Here is a 12,388-nt window from a genome sequence, read left to right as displayed (position 1 = left end):
ACATTGCTATGAAAGATCTTCTACGTACACGTTCTACTTTAGCCCGAAATTTGTAGTTGAAGGCAAGAACAACAACATCTCTCTGTCAAACACTTTCCAATGGGTTTCGTCTATTTGTGATTATTTTATAGTCACAGTATTGTGCCAACTATCTCAAAATTAGGTTTTTATTTGCCTCCAACATTGATTTTTCATTTTGAAGTAAGACGACAAAATGTGATCTTATTTGTGAAAAGAGGATGTGGAATCTGTTTTCCTGTCTAACAGTATTGACCAATCAAGAAATAGCTTTTTAATATGTAAGCAAATAACTTTTGATAACTTTGAACTCTTCGTGAAATATTCAAGGGTTTTGGTACATTTCCATAGAGGTACGTGAATATCGAGAACAAGAAATTCCCCAAAACATCGGTGCACAAAACGATCCACAGCAGTTCCTAGAACGAATTTTAACTTTGAACGTGGAATTAACATTGTCCACGAACAACAGCTACCGCTTTGCTTTATCAATAAGAACACAAATGCATAACAATGTTCAAAGTATTTTAAATTTTATAATGTTTCAATTGTTCCAAAGATCCCTTTCCTTGGAAGCGAATGTTGTAGCATGCTTCGCTTGGTACAGTTCCCAGAACACCCCAAGGCAGTAACGAGAGGTTCGCTTTACAATCTAACGCAATCGCACGCAAGCTTTCCTAGAAGCTGTGTATGGATTGATGATGGTATTCCTGCGATGTCGCGTCAGACAAATTAGTTATTCAGTTCAAACATTGTGCCGGATCAACGCTCGGTTGGCTAAACCTTAACCCCATGCAATCCGCTACCACATGGTAGATACTTTGGATTTAATAGGATTACTAGCGTGTAGAAGATGCAACGCAAACAACATGCCTCTGCTACGACTTGTTTCTTGTTTCTACGAATGCGTTTTACCAGCAGATAATAAACGGCTTATCTTAATAAACTCGTTGTACGCAATGCATCTGCTTGGAGCACGACAGAGGGACAATGTGAATAACAAGTTCAGCAGCAGCTGTTAAACACCAGTCACCTCATGAACATGAATCTTTCCTTTTCTCACTTCTATTTCAAAATACCTTGCACTAGTATGGATTTTCTAGCCTTTTTCCTTCCAATCTATCACTGACTGCACAGTCCTTACGGTCCACTAGATACTTTCACCGGAGCCAGAATGGACTTTGCGTCTGTTTGCCTACGCTGGTGACTACAGGCGTGGGGCGGGCTCTCAGTGTAAATCTGTGTTGTTGTCGAATGTAAATCTTATTCCCCCGTCGAGTTTGGCTCGAATCGCATAGATAATCTTTAGACTTCCCGCACCTTGCCGCAACTACAACCCAAACACCCGGCACGGACCTTCAATGAAAAGGCACTAGGCACAAGCCGTACCTAAACCCCGAATGCATAGCCAGGCGAATGCGAGAATGCAAATTAGTGCAGCAAAACTAGCAAAACACCATGCTCTTGTATCCCGGATACTAACCACCCACCCGCCTAGCGAAGCTCCACCGTGCGCCCACCACCCCCCAATATGACACGCGGACTTGCGGTCATGTCATTGAGAACCCAGAGCGCGTCGCTCGCCTTACCCGTCTCACAGTCCGGCCCCTGTTGTCCTGTGGCCACCCACGAGTAATGTAATGTTCGCCATTGTGTTTTCTCTTCCTTTTTTTGTTGTTGTTGCGTGCGTTTTTTCTGCTTCCGACCATCGACCGACCTGCACCAATCTGCAGCTGCAAGTGACATCGAACCAAACATCAAGCTCACCATCGATCGTACAAAGCATGAGTCCGACGTCCCCGACGGTGAAGGCACCGCCGAGTCCGATCTTAAACACGACGGGTGTGGCAGGACATCACGCCAAACCGACGATGCGCGTGTCGTTTAAGGAGCGCCTTCGCCAACTGCACCATCAAGACTCCAAGCATCACGGCGAATCGAAGCCCTCCTCCGTACCGGTCACGATACACGAGACCACCGACATGAAACAGCACCTGCTGCCGATTGTACCATCGCCCGGCAGTAAAGCGCAGCCGATACAGCAGCAGCATCATCAACAACAATCGCACCATCCCAGCAAGCCGTCCACCGCGCAGTCCCTGAAGGATAAGATACGCTCGCTGGGCCACCTGAAGGCGGACGATCAGCTGAAACCGTGGTCCAAGCTGAAGCTGGCAACGGTGGTCAGTCTCGGCGGAAGCTACACCAGTCTCAACAATGCCGCGTCCGAGGAGTCACCCATTCTGAAGCAATCCAAGCGCAGCCGGCTCAAAACTTCCATCCCTGCCGATCTCAATCTGAACTCGCTGGTCTCGATGACGCCACCGCCCATTTCTTCTGCCCCACCGACCACGTGTGCTCCACCGTCGTCCTTTCTGCCGAATAAGATCCTATCCTGTGCGGCGGGCGAAGCAGCCTCGGTCAGCGACAGCGAGGTAGCCAGTGGTAGCCGGACGCAACGGACCACTGGCGACCAAGGGGGCGCCCGTGCCGTACCGGCGCGCGTGCGCATGAAACCGAAACCCATCAAGCTGGAGTCCACCGAACCCAAGAGCTACCTGTCGATCGACGACCTGTCGCCCGAATATTGCGGCCTGCCCTTCGTCAAGAAGCTGAAGATCCTGAACGAGCGCCAGAAGCTGGCCGAACTGGAGTCGGCAATCAAGACGCGCAGCCTCAGCCTGGACTGTACCGATTCGAACACCAGCACCGCCAGCACGCATGACCTGCTCGACCAGCTGACGCGCAGCCAGAGCGAGGGCTCCGGCATGGCGCACACGGTCCGCTCCAAGAGCGAGTCGCCGAAGCGCTCCGACTCGAACGGGCTGTTACCGCTCAGCCCCGAGTCGAACGAAACGCTCGAGCGGCGCCAGCTGAAGAGCATACTGAAGAAGCTGTCCGAGGATAAGGCCGCGCTAGAACAGCGCCCGAACCGCGAGAACCTCAAGAAGCTGATGCGAGCGCAAACGGTCGAAGGGTACGTTGCCAGACACAGCAAATTCACCAAAAGCGTCACCTTCCATAGGAACACACTCTCTAGCCCTCCCAGCAGTGCTGCCCAGTGTGACCCTATTGAAGAACGTAGTCTTTTTCCCCTTCTTAGCGCACAAACGGCCACCGGCATCGTGCCGGGCGTGCCACATTCCGTAGCGGCGGCCCCGTTGGCCACGTCGCACGTCGACGAGCGTCTGTCGGCGGTGGCCACCGCGTCCATCGAACAGGAGCACGAACGCTACTACCAGGTGCTGCACGAGGAGCACCACCACCACGAGGAGCACCATCACCGCGCGGAGCACCGTCAGTTTCACCGCGGGGTGTCACCGACGGGGCTCCCAGGCCCGACGATCGGTGACGACGATACGCGCAACGCCCTGGCGGTCATCAGCAATGGTGACGCACACCGGGGCTTCCCCTACGATCCGCACGCCGAACAGGAGATGGATCTAGTGCCGGGGGACGGTGCGGATCCGGTGACCAGATCGTCCCTCTCCGCCCTAGCCAGCCAGCGCAAGTTGATCAAAGGTAAGTGGTTGTATCGTGGCGCCAGCTACACACACCTGCCAACTACAACACTTTCGCAGCGTCGTTCGCAGAATGTAACCGAAGAAGGGAGTTTTCGGCACACCTTCTCAAACTGCCAACCGCTTTCTCTCCCCCTGTATTCGGCTATTGTTTCCATGGATGTTTCAATTCTAGTGCTGTTCACTTTTAGATGTGCTTACCTTGTTTTGTCCATCTAAAGCTTCGTACTCTTTGTAATAAGCACTGAGCAAGTCTAAGCCATAGTTGAAATACAATTTTTGTTTCCAATTTCTTGTTTGATAATTTAAAATTTAAATTTAATGGTATTTCGGGCAAAATTCTTCCTTATTTTTTTATTTAATTGAACATTACTGCTCCGAATAGGATAGCTAACAGCTGAGATCAGATACAGTACATGCATAATTGTGTACTTTACAAAAGAAAAATTTCAATAAATATTTGCATGTTTTAATTTTTTTCTACATTTCACACATGTTTCCTACATTTATCACACTTATTTTAAGTAAATAAAACTTTTTAATTATTGTGGCCATATGTTTTAACTGAAGTATTAAAGATATTCAACGCAGTTTTCGATTCATTATTAGATTTATTATTAGAACAGATTGTATTGTTGGTCTAGCCTTGTATTAAACACTCTTAAGTTCTCATCGCTCATTGCAATCTAATGATGCTAAGGATACGTGACTTGCTGTATTGAACGGGACTCTCTAATTTGACCACTAGAATCACCAAATATCTGTGGCACCTTGTACAACGAACAAGTGTTTCATGTAAGAATTTGATACAAGGCATGAATTAGTTCAGGACTTTAAATTGAGGAAAATAACCTTGTGAGGTAAGATCGACTCCGCTTGATGCTATACGCAGAGTCTTGATTCCAAGAACAGAAACAACGCCGCTTCAATGTTTAGATCGGGGGTCTCCAAACTTGATAACAAAAAAAAATTAAAATAATAAAATAAAATATTGATTTAAAAGCTCAAAATAACGGTTTATTTTAAACTTTGCAAAGCCTTGCCGGACCGCATTGTTGTCTATCGAGGGTCACATGCTGCCCGCGGGCCGTAGATTGGAGACTCCTGGTTTAGATCAACACTAAAATAATATTTTATTTTTACCAGTCTACATAAACCATAAAGTAAATGTAACGAAATAAAAGAATATTTTTGAGAGATTTTTTATTAATTCATTTAAAAAATAATAACAAATCACACGAAAGCTGCATATGCTAGAATATACATCGCATAGGTAGCTACTAGTGATGGAGGCTCCGGATTAAATTCGTGAGTCCACTCCGACTCCGACATTCTTAATCCGGATCCGACTTCGAAATAAATATGAACGTGCGATCCCGATTACTTTGATCGAATCCAATTGGCTCCTATTGAATCCGTTTCACTACCGTGCTTTATTTATAGAGCAAAATACTACAAAATTAAATACTACACTACAAAATTAAACTTGCAAACAACCCTAGCTCCTATCTAACATTGCTGTATTCATAGACACACATATAAACAAACATTCGATCGTCTATGTGTGTACCGCCAATAAACCGTATACTGGGTTTTCCATGGTTTTGTGGTTGCTTTCAGAGTTTTGTCTTGATAAATCTCGTGATTTTTTGTTTGCTTCCCTAATACGTTTGGATTCTATCAACGATTTACTAACAGTTTCCCGCATATGTTTTACCCGTATCCACAATTATTTGGCATTATCTGTGTTTTTTTTTTCTTCAAATTAATACTTCAATAAATTTGGAACAACGTTCAATATCTCGTTTAATAGTTCAAATAAATTAATTGCATCCAAATTATTTCTGGAAGCTAACAACAAATCGTGAGTGTCTGATAGGCAAATTGGAAAGTTCACATGAAACATATAGCATGTAGCTACGTGGATATATAGAGTATAGTGTCACTGTATAGTGCAGATAAAGGAATGTAAATTAGGAAATTAAGTTTGGAGTTCATTGTTTTTAATAATTGGGTAAGAATGGTGAAATTTACTCAACAACTTAAAACAAGGCTGAACATTTTTCCATCCTAAACAGCCCTTCCCCCCCCCCCCCCCCACTAGCTCCGGATTTGATCTGGATTCGAATTCGAAAGTATTCGGATTCCGATCAATCCAAATCCGGCTGCAGATTCATTTTGCCCATCACTAGTAGCTACCTTTTTTGGGAATGTAACGTATGTAACGCTTCATAACGTTACTTCATTCATTTGCGTAGTGCGCCTAAATATAGACAATATGTTGCCTCTGTATCATTTGTATCATGCATACATTTCATTCGTTTGTGACTTTCCTAAACCTCTCATTATTTTTATTAAAAGGAATACACATTCTATCTTCGGTTTTTGGCACTATCTAAAAATTTTCTGTTATTGAAAATTCTCCCCCTTATTTTACGATAAAGTTAAAATCCATTCCCAACAAAATGTTAACAGTATCTTCGCACCATTGCCAATCAGCAAAATTGCTTTCAATCAACGGCACTGCTTGATATTCATCTCATGCCATCTCACGCTGAACCGTATGTGCTTGGTGCATCATCAATTCACTGCTATGGGAAAATCTGTTGACTTCTATTTTCACGTATTCCGACTATCTATATGAACAATGGAAGTGCGTGTAATACACTTTCCTTAACTAAACTTTTCCTTTCATCATCATCAACACTTGCAAAGTGGGCCAATCGCTTGTTCCCCTCAGGGTAGCTGGTTCTTGTGATTGAAATTTCCGATTCGTTCACACAATACCGATGATTTGTGATTGAAGCTTCGTAGGCAAATTAGATGCCGGATGAAGTACCGTCTGAATGGACGATGCATACTGCTCACAATGTTTGCCGATGCTCTTTCTACATGCTCTAAGGCTAAATGAATGCAACCATTTCACCATTCGCATGAGGCTGCTGGCTTTTTGCTCATCTGAAGAACTCTTCACTCAAGCGGCAGAACTACTTATCAACCTACATCTTTGCTTGCATGGATAAATCGTCCTGCTTCCTTTGCTTTGGCAGCATGCACAGGGCTTGGCAGTACGCTTCTAGTATCGATGTCCTTTTTCGCAGGAAATTACTTCATTCTTGTGCCACCTAGTCCCTCCCTCACGCTCTCGCACACAAAATTCTATCAAACACAAATTTCCTTCCCACATAAAACTATCCTTCTATCGACCCTTAGCATTAGTAGGCTCCCTGTCTTACCCTGTCCTACAGCTCCTTGCTAGATTCGTTGTTGATTGGCTGAACTCTTTGTCTGGCGAGGGAGGGAATCGAACGAAACGCATGCACACCACGTAGCATCAAGGCACGCATACTGAAGTGGCCTCCACCTCCACGGGCTGTCGGGGCACTTCTGTAAGTAAGTGAACCAGAAACGGCGCAAGTGCCACCAGATGCGGTGCCGTACAGCTGTACCAACTGGCTAACTTCGTTAGCACCGGAGTGAACGGGGATGTCCGGCCCCGGCGATGCGCTTTCGATTATTCCGATTTCCGGTCCGCCCTGCCCGAAGACAACGACAAGGAGACAATCGACAACAGGCTCGCTTGGGATCACTTCATCGCCTAAAACTTGATAAAGAACGCAATACTACACATACACACGCACACGCATACACACACGCTCTCTTCTACACCAACGCACCCTTCTTCCCTCCGTAGTGTATTTCCTCCTGCGCTGCTACTACTAGAAACATCGCACCGCACGGTTACTGTGTTGGCGTGGCAAACCACTTAACCCAAGCTACTGGCGGACGTGATGCGCTGATGTAGTCGATCGCAAGAGCCAACTCTAATTAAGTGTTTCTATTCTTTTGCCTCCCCTCCTATCTCTGGTTTTTGTTTTCCGTTTTCTAACGACATGCCATTTTGGCTAACGCATACTAACTACGTTTATCACTACGACGTGTTTCGCGGAACCCGACCGACGGTCCATTTCTTCTAACGCAATTACGTGCGGCCGCTGTAACCGGTGATCCCGGTCGCTACTTTCTCCTCCCCCATCCTCTCCCATTCCCATTCGGTCGCTTGTGCACTGTGTTTTACTCATTGCACCCGTTATTTGCTGGATCCATTTCCGGGGTTACACGGTGACCACGTCCGAATGAATCGTCCCCGACCTGGAACGCACCGAACGATTCCAACCTGGCTGTTTCCCGGTCCGCGGGTCGCACAGGTTCGCTGGAGGAGCAGGAGTTTTTCGGCGAAGTGCTGCTGGGCATCAAGCAGGTCATCCAGTCGCACATGAAGGACATACAGGTGAAGTTTCAGGACGAGTTCTTCAATCTGGAGCAGGAGGTGAAGAAGCGGGACGACATCATATCAAAGCTGCAGAATCGCATCCTGGAGCTGGAGGCGGAGCACCACGGTCTGGTGGGACTGCAGGTACAGTTGCCCCCGGAGCAGGGCGACATGTCTTACCGCAAGTCCGGTTCGTCCGGATCGGGCAGCACGGGATCGTCCAACGAGCTACCGTTTATGGTAGGTGCTAGTAGCTTGCTTCATTCCGTATCAGATCAACCGACCTTACTCTATCACTCTCTATCCACAGCGCGGTGACTCACTGGATACCATCTTCGCTTCCTCCCCGCACTCCGACTCGGACGCCCCGCGGCAACCAAAAACACGCAGCAGAAAGCCGCGCACATCGCCCCGCCACCGCCAGCTACGCAACCGTCCCAACTGGGACGAGTCAACCGATCAGGAGAGCTTCGATCGGAAAGACTCACCACCGATCGGTCCACGCCCGCCGCCCGGTGGCAACGGTGCACCGGCCGGCGGATCTTCCACTGGACCTCCACCCCCCGTACCGCCGAGACGAATGTCGGCAACGGCTACCTCCACCACCACCGCCGTTACCATGTCCGCTACGACGGACCGTATCCGCAGCCCGTACCGCGATCTGGTCATTTCGGAGCTCACCGGGAACATCGTTTCCGACAGCGTGATTGTAAACATTGAGGCCACGTCCAGCTCGCAGTCGGAATCGCAGTCCGAAAACGATCAGCCTTACGGGGAGGAAGAAGAGGAAGAGGACGAGCAGGGCGAGGCGAGGCAGCTAATGCGGCATCGGCGCTCCCGGAGCCGCGAAACCGACGATGACGACAACGATGGTGCGGATGAGGAGTGCGACGATGAGGCAGTATTTGGCGAAGAGCTCGAGGGAGAGCTTGAGCAGGAAGAGGAGGAAGAGGAGGAAGAGGCAGGCAATGAGGAGGAAGACCAAGAAGAGGAAGAACAGGCAGAGGAGGAAGAGGAGGAGGAGGAGGAGGAGGAAGAGCTCAATCACAACGACTGGGAGGTGCGAATGCTGGCGGCGGAGCTGAAGAAGCGCGAAAGCATCAGCACCGACTTCCCGGCCGATCTGGAGGGTGGCGACGGGTTGGTGCGCCGTCGCAGCCACCGCAAGCGCAGCGACACGGACACGGACGGTAGCGAGGGAACGGAGCGGGACGCGTTCGGGCGGCCGCGAGCCTCCAGCCTCGATCAGCACAATCTGCAGCGGCGGGCCGCCTTTGGGCGGGCGGGCCGAGCCCCGACCATAGCGGGCCCACCGTCGGCCGGCCCCAGTGCGCCCCGGTCGCGGGGCGGTATCTTTAAGGCCTTGAGCTTCGACCGGGACAAAGATCGTCTCTGAGAATTAACGCTTCACTGTGAGGTGTGCATGTTTACCAGCATCACCAAGGTCGTCGTGATCGAGTGGAATCGTGCCGACCGGGGATCGACGGTTCGTCCAGCACCGATCGCCGGAGCGGCCCGAACAAGCCGCTCCGTCTCTAGCAGCTGTGAGGCGTGATGCGCTGCACACTCGCAACACCCCAACCAACCAATCCAACGCCCTGTGCCCTTTTCGCCCGAAACAATCCAGCGCAGTGCAGTTCCGTTACGACCCAGTAGTGAGATTAGGCGTGTAACTCAATTGGCAATTCGTTTAGCAATCGTTGAGCTGCTAGCAGTCTCTCGTACCCATTCCCGTCCAAGCAAAAAAAAACCGCAATGCTTAGCAATTGTTGTTTCCTGTGTTTGTGTTGTTAGGTTTACTGCACCACTTTCTTCCTGCACATCGAACAAATCGGCATCAAATAAGCGGCAGAAGTCATACAGGCTTCAAGGAAGTAGACACGCTTGCTACCCTGCAATCGTTCTTAGACGTTCAGGCATCCTAGTCTCCCTGATCTCGATGCGAGGAACCGAAATATGTCTAGCACAAAGCAAACAAACCGATTCGCCAACGAAGTACAGTAGACGATTCAAAGCTGCTCCTCCCTTTGTTTTGTAATCGTGATCGATCATACGTTCCAAATTTCGGTATGCCTTGTTTGTTCACTGTTCAAGTGTTTGCTGTAGCGTTAGGGATTACTCTTCATCGATAGTGTAACTAGCGACAAACTAATATAATCTAATCTATGAGCTATGATCTATGGGCAGGGAAACATCAAGCAGAATGAGTGAGTGGAATGTGTCTCTAAACAGATCCATGGTGGCTTAAAAAAGCTTAACTTTCTCCAATCCCGGCAACCAGCAGATACAATACTTACAACTGCTGCTAATCTCCTCTGAAAGGAGAATTGCAACATGGCGAGGGCTTCGTTGAAAAGCAAAGGACAACAAATCTAGTTTGTACGATAATAAACGTAGGCCTGTGTGCGGTACGGTGCACACCGATGGACCCGATGGACCTAAACCGTAGGAAGTTAACGTAATAATCAAGCATAGAAGGGTAGTAGCAAATGCTTTACTTATACGAAAACCAAAACAAATCGACCAACAGCACCCGTTCGCATTAGTCTAGGAATGTAAACAAAGGAAAGGGTTCAAGCTGAATTCGAATTTTGCCGTACGAGTTCCTGATCGTTCCATTTCGATTTTTGTACACCTTAACCTAGAGCGCCAAACCGTCGCTAATTTATAAGAACAGAACAAAGTAACTATAAAATCGTTACAGCTAAAGAGTTTTTTTGTTGTATATTCTGTTATTAGGTGAAAATATTCGATAACGCTGTTTTGTAATTATGCTGTGAACGTAACCGTTTTCTAATAATAAGTTTAATGCATTACATTTCCTTCCCACACGTTCACGCGAACACGAAATAACTACACGATTTTATTCCACCGCAAAGTACCACTAACTAGATCGAGCGAAAGAATGAAGGTGAACATGATGAGGAGAACCAGGTTAGAAACAGTAGTGTAGCAGAGGATTATAATGTTGAACAAAAACAAATGAATGATAGCACTTTAACTTTGCCAATTATAGTAAACCACACGAGTAGCATGGGCAGGGGTAAACACATGGGATGCTAGAAAGGGATATAATCGCATACTACCAAACGGCAAATAGCAGGCAAAGCAGCAGTTGATCCTGATCGCATCAAGACCAAAACCCGAATGGATTGGGTGGCACGGTGGCCCAGCCCAAAACCAAACAAATGTAAACATATTTAGTAAGGATGCGAACAAGCGAACGAAAGAGGGTTAGATATATGTAAACCGAAGAAAGATACAGTAATGGATCGTGTTAAATAGATATAGAAACAACCAAAACATCAATAGCTTTAGTTTAACTAGTTTAGCAATAGATGGAAACATTGGTCAATGGTTAGTTACCAAGGGGTTTAGATTTACTTTCCACGAATCTGCATTGTGTTGAGATTGTTTTCACGTTCTTTGTTTTGTTTATTTTACAAAGTAAATTTAACGTTTGTATTGAAATGTTTATTCAAATAGTTATTTAGTCTTTCTAAAGTATTTAATTTGTTATTATTTTGTTTTGTCATTAAACCAAATCATTTTTTAATAAGTTATGCAAACACCAGTTGCCATCTTTTGCTAAATATGTTATTCCTCTTAAGAAGTAAGATAACGGATTTGTATTACGTAGTACTTTTAAATAAAATTAAATCACTTCCTCTGGCCGATCAGTTGGCTAAAGTAAAAGCAGGAATAAGGGCCGAAAGCATGTGCGTGAGCGTGTGTGAGTGAATGCATGTAAAAGGCAGTCTTCTTTTACTAGCTCGAGGTACTACAAGGCGAACAGAAACAAAACGAAAGGGATACAGAATAGCGAGAAAAGCAAAATGGATGAAAACTGATAAAGAGACCACTCTTTTACCCTAGCTTGGCACATAGAACGTGACAAATGAAAATAATAATACTGTTTATAAATCAAAGTGATTTAGAGATAACAAAACAATGTAAAAAAAGAAGATCCCATCCCAAAACAAAACAGACAAACAAACCAACACACCAACCAACCGACAAACCACAAATAAATTTCCTAAAACAAAAGTCAAACATGTTGAAATTGTTGAAAGCATTTGTATAGTGATTTTTTTTGTGGTTCTGGCTTAAAACAGAAAGAAATGTATTGTGCGCGATTCCTGCAATCATTCCATAATAAATTCCATTTAACGAGTATGCATTACATCAGGTGGAATATGACACGCGATAGACACTGTTTTTTTTAATTATTTTATATAGTTACAAACGCTTCGCATCAGCAAACAATTGATAGTCTCATACCACACGCTTTCAATATGTAAAATATGCCTCGCCGTTTAGCTCATCATGTTGGAGGGTAAGCCAGATAAATCCCATTAGTTATTGATCGATACATTCTAAGCTCCGAAAATTAAGCCCTTTTGTATCGACCGCGAGGAAATAATCAATGCTCCCGCTGTGGGACACACACACACACACACAAAGCGCACACAAATTAATCCTTTTTCGCTTTCGTATGACAAATGGTAATTGCAATCCGTTTTTGCTGTTTTAATTACAAAACCACCCAACTCTATTACCCAATCGATTGGCTGCA

At 46.3% G+C, this 12,388-nt stretch overlaps 1 protein-coding gene across 10 annotated transcripts in view; it reads left to right on the top strand.

Moving 5' to 3' along the window:
* LOC120948468 (uncharacterized) overlaps positions 1 to 11,887 on the top strand; it is a 93,520-nt gene extending 81,633 nt beyond the window's left edge. For 9 of the 10 annotated variants that reach the window (XM_049605547.1, XM_049605543.1, XM_049605541.1 and 6 more), the window contains 3 exons: positions 1,752 to 3,540; positions 7,748 to 8,052; positions 8,123 to 11,887. In XM_049605547.1, coding sequence (XP_049461504.1) covers positions 1,752 to 3,540; positions 7,748 to 8,052; positions 8,123 to 9,208 — 3,180 coding nt within the window. In that variant the 3' untranslated portion in view covers positions 9,209 to 11,887. The remainder of the gene's footprint in view (positions 1 to 1,751; positions 3,541 to 7,747; positions 8,053 to 8,122) is intronic. The other variant, XM_049605545.1, reaches the window with a different exon arrangement.
* Positions 11,888 to 12,388: the final 501 nt, after the last annotated feature.

Source organism: Anopheles coluzzii, chromosome 2 (genome assembly GCF_943734685.1).
Source record: "Anopheles coluzzii chromosome 2, AcolN3, whole genome shotgun sequence".
Lineage (NCBI taxonomy): Eukaryota > Metazoa > Arthropoda > Insecta > Diptera > Culicidae > Anopheles > Anopheles coluzzii.
The sequence above is the reverse complement of the archived record's forward strand: the minus strand, read 5'-3'. Positions and strand labels throughout refer to the sequence as shown.